The 5,000-nt window shown below is 40.7% G+C and overlaps 1 protein-coding gene across 1 annotated transcript in view; it reads right to left on the minus strand.

Moving 5' to 3' along the window:
• The window catches only part of LOC125034775, a 201,249-nt gene that overhangs the window by 8,528 nt on the left and 187,721 nt on the right, over positions 1 to 5,000 (minus strand). Inside the window, exon 4 of the mRNA XM_047626723.1 lies at positions 4,865 to 5,000. This exon is cut by the window's right edge and continues 7 nt beyond it. Within this exon, the coding sequence (XP_047482679.1) occupies positions 4,865 to 5,000 (136 nt within the window). The remainder of the gene's footprint in view (positions 1 to 4,864) is intronic.

Below are 5,000 nucleotides of genomic sequence, written 5' to 3' on the forward strand. Positions count from 1 at the left end.
TGCATTCATGCTTCGTTCATTACGTGTATTTACATGCCTTTCCAAAAAGTTCGTTGTTTGTAATATCTGTTGTTGTTGTTGTTGTTGTTGGCGGATTATTACTGTCATTGTTGATACTGGTGTGTTGTATTTTACTTGTGATTGGTGATAGTTTCAGTGATAATGATAGTGATGGGAACTATCTAAAAATTATACAGAATATGAGGATTAATCATAATTATTGTCATCTTTATCTTTAATGTTCATGTTGTTGTTATGTGAGTGATGTCCTTATGGCAAGGATGGTAGTGGTAGTGATAATTTGGTCTTGTCGAATTATTAATAGTATTGATAACATTGTATTCATTGTTTGTAATTTGAACACTAATGACGACGCATGAAAGAATTTAGAAACTGTAATGATAATGGTCATTAGCATAACGTTAATGATAATGATGGGCTGATGGGCTTGATAATAATAAGAATTTCAACTGTACTGATAGTAATGATGATGATAATGTTGCAATAGAGGCCATGATAATAATACCGATAATCTTAACGATCTTAATTGAACATTGCTAATATCAATAATGATAGTAATAACAATGATAACAGTAACTGGAATGCGACCATAAAATAATGATAATAAAAGTACCAATGATAATAATAATAGTCATCAGATCGGGAAGGAATTACAAAAATGACACAGAAAATCCCGTTTTGTCTCTTCTTGCCTAATGAAGAACTAGACAACGACCTTCCAATGAAACATCATCGCCAAAGGGGGGGAGGGGAGGGGGGGGGGGTAAAGGGGAGGTCATTAACGACTTTCGCTTCCCTTTATTCTTTCTCTTGTTTTCTGCATTCCATTAGCCAAGAGTCGTTGCCGAGAGGAAGAGTTGTGACGCCGTGCTCTTGCTGCTGAGGATGGTAAAACTACGGTGGTAAAAAGAGGCAACAAAAACTCAAACATCGTCGGTGTCCATTGTGTATGTTTGGGAGGGAGAGAGAGAGAGAGAGAGAGAGAGAGAGAGAGAGAGAGAGAGAGAGAGAGAGAGAGAGAGAGAGAGAGAGTGAGTGAGTTTGTGTGCCTGTCTATCTGACTGTGCTTGTCTGTCTGTCTGTCTGTCTGTCTGTCTGTCTGTCTGTCTGTCTTTCTGTCAGTAAGTCATTTAGTCAGTCATTTAGTCAGTCAGTCAGTCAGTCATTTAGTCACACAGTCAGTTAGTCAGTCAGTAAGTCAGTTAGTCAGTCAGTCAGTCAGTCAGTCATTTAGTCAGTCAGTCAGTCAGTCAGTCAGTCAGTCAGTCAGTCAGTCAGTCAGTCAGTCAGTCAGTCAGTCAGTCAGTCAGTCAGTCAGTCTACTTTTCTATCTATCTATAATTCCATCTGCCCAATATTTGTATCTATATACGTCCTTCGACTCTTCCTTATATACCATATTTAGGAAACATAAATCGGGAATACACAGCTATCTAAACGTATACAAAGATACCTCTATACGTTTGTTTGTTTTTTTTCATCCATACGTAGCTTCGTCGAGTGGCCACGCGTACCCCCTCGCGCAAACAGCCATCGAGCCTGTACGCAGATGGCTGTCAGATTCCCAGCTAACGCATTCCCTTGTCACGCCATTTGTAGAGCTTTGGCCACAGGTCGCATGAAGCCGGCCTCGACCGTGCAGGCATATTGGCTCTCCTGGTACGTTTGATGTCGAAAAATGGAGTACCAATACCATAATTGATGGTATGCGTTTTGGGAGCTTGAGGGAGGTGGTGGGGTTGGGGGTTGGGAGTTGGGGGTTGGAGGGTTGGGGGGTTGGGGGGTTGGGGGGTTGGGGGGGCGTGTGCTACAAGTACCTGTGATGTTCTTTGCGAATGTTTTTTTTTTTTTTTTTCTTTTTTTTTTTTTTTTTTTGGTGGGGAGGGGGTAGATTTTTTTAGTAATGGTAATGGGGTAGTGATAATAATAATAATGATGATGAACAGATCATTATCATCGTTATGATTAATTTCAGCCGCAGCAGTATTATTATTATAATTATCATCAGTAATTTTGGCAATATAAACAGAATATAAACCCATATTCTCAATCTCATTTACAATGTCGATAATATAACCATCATTATCATCGCGTCTGATAATTAGCTTAGATAATATCATTGCTGTGATCAGAAATTTAGACAATGCTTTAATTTAGTTTTTAGTATTTGTCATAATTATTAATTCCGTGATTATTTTGATACGTGGACTTATTATCATAGTTATTTTCTTATCAATTTCTCTAGGAAAAGAAAAGAGAAAATGTCAATGAAAATAATAATGTCTCTCAGTTTTATCGTTTGTTTATTTAGTGTTTTATTGCTGGCATTACTATTTTAATTATCATTAGCATTAGTATTATTACTTATGATGATTATTGACATTTCTGATATTATAATTATGGTTAATTTATTTTGTCATTGTTATTATTGTCATTGTTGTTATTTTTGTTCTTATTGTTGTCATCGATATTATCATCAGTTTATGTCATTTGAGTTATTATATGCTTCTATATAAATATGTGATAAAATAATTGTATGTATTTGTACATTTTGGACGATGATAGTGTCATAGCAATTTAAAGTCTCGCATTTCATCCATTGTAACAACTATTCATTGTGATCCTGTCAAAAGAGAGAAAGAAGAGCATGCTCTATATCCACGGACAGTAAACTATCAATTCTCATCCAGTCGCTATCAATTCCCCCCAACCCCCCCGCCTCTCCACCTCCTTATCTCCCCTCCTCCACCCCCTCCACCCCCTCCACCCCCTTTCCATTTCATTCGCTTTATATCCTTTTGCCTCGTTCATCCCTCCACTCTTCTCCACTCTCCTCCTCTTCCTCCCTTTCCACTCCCCCTTTCGCTTTTTCCACTTCCTTTCTACCTCTTTCACTTCCCCTTCCGCCTTTTCTACTCAGCCTTCCGCCCTTCCACCCTTTTCCACACCCACCTTCCACCCTTTTCCACATCCTCTCCAACTCTTTCAATATCCCTTTCGCCCTCTCCACTCCCTCTTCCACTCCCCCTTCCAACCTTCCCATTCCTCCCCCCACCCCACTCCCCTCCCCCCTCCCCCCGTGTAAATAGCAATAGAAATGGAAGAAGCGTTAGATTTGCGCATTTCCACCCCTACCCTCCCCCCACCCCCATCCAACCCCTATTTTTTAAGTAACCTTTTTTTTTCTAGCATTAAGTAAATGGCTCCATTAACCAGCGACGCCAGCAGCAAATTACCCCCCTTCATGAAACTGTTATTGTTTGGGTCTTGGGTGAAGCTTTTTTCTTCTCTTTACTTTGCGTTTTCGTTTTATTTTTATTTTTTTTATTGTGAGGGTGTTGGGGTGATAGGTCGTCTTTCTCTCTCTCTCTCGCTCGCCCCCCCCCCCCCCCACTCCTTTTTTTGGGGGTGGGAGATAATTGAACAAATTATATTAGTGGTTGTTAGGATATGGATGCGATGCGATGTGTGTGTGTGTGCGCCTATCTATCTATCTATCTATCTATACATTCTGTACATATATGCACTATATGTATATCTACCTAAAGAAACAGAGACAGACAGACAGACACACACACACACACACACACACACACACACACACACACACACACACACACACACACACACACACACACACACACACTCACTTATATGTATTTATGCATGTATGTACCTACGCGTACAACTCCGCATATGTTCGTGCATTCTTAAAATATGCAACACTATATTTTATGGCATCATGTACTACCTGTCCTTGCAAGAGTGAACGCCTGTCTTCCATGTTCAGGGCCAGGAACACACAGCACTTTTGGTTCGTTTTATTTTTGATGTAACAAAGGTTTTTTCGGTGTTCAGACCAGGTAACAAACTGTCTGCAGAATTCGCATATATGTTTGGCATTGTGTACTGTGCGTTTGTGTCTTTGCATTGTGTGTGTCTGGTTGGCTGTTTGGTTGTTCCTGTGTAGGTTTGTGCATTTGTGTGTTTGTCTTTGTGTGTATGTGTGTGTTTGTGTGTAGTATGGTGGCTTGAGGCTGTATGTGAATAGCTTTGTTTATATATATACATATATGTATATACGACTGCCGCGACGATCCAGTGGTTAGAGCACTGGACTCCGACCCTCATGGTCCCGAGTTCAATTCCCTGCCGCGGCGGTCGTAAAAATGCCTGCGCTCTGACTGTTGGCTCGAGCCCGAGAAAAAACGACATATCGCCTTGAGAAGCCAAAACGCAGGTGTCGTAGGGGGAAGTCGCCGCCGTGGCACAAGTGTTAGCGCGCCATACTGCGGGTGATTAAGAAGGGCATCCAATCAGGTATGGGTGACACTGCCATGCAACCTCTCAATAGTGAAGTGAAAGAGGCCTATGTCCTGCAGTGGAATAAATGGCTGTTGAAAAAAAATGTATATACATAGATGTATGTGTATATATATATATATGTATATATATATACATATATATATATACATTTATATATATGTATATATATATATATATATATATATATAGAGAGAGAGAGAGAGAGAGAGAGAGAGAGCGTATGTGTGTGTGTATGAACAAGAAAAGTAAAGATATACCTTACATCACGCTTATCAAGAGCATATCCGACAACCACACCCCACCCGATAGCCAAACACATTAACACACTCTCTCTAAAATAAAAATAAAAACTCCCCGGCCCTTTAACGCTTCTCGTCACGATCCTTTCCCGGCCGGTGCATAGACATCCCGTCCTTCGCCCTCCTTCCTTCCTCCCCTCCTTCCTTCCTCCCCTTTGTCCCTTACTCTCCTTCCCCTACAGTGTCTGTCGCAAAAAAAAAAAAAAAAAAAAACTTACCGGATCCGCAGGGCTTCCGTTAATGTCCCATGAGAAGTCGGGGTAGTATTCTGTGTTCATGGAAGAGCAGTTGAGGTTGACGAATTCCAAGGTAGTGTAGGTGTCTTGCATGCCGGTCACCAGAGGGCGTTGCAGA

Source organism: Penaeus chinensis, chromosome 18, assembly GCF_019202785.1.
Source record: "Penaeus chinensis breed Huanghai No. 1 chromosome 18, ASM1920278v2, whole genome shotgun sequence".
NCBI lineage: Eukaryota > Metazoa > Arthropoda > Malacostraca > Decapoda > Penaeidae > Penaeus > Penaeus chinensis.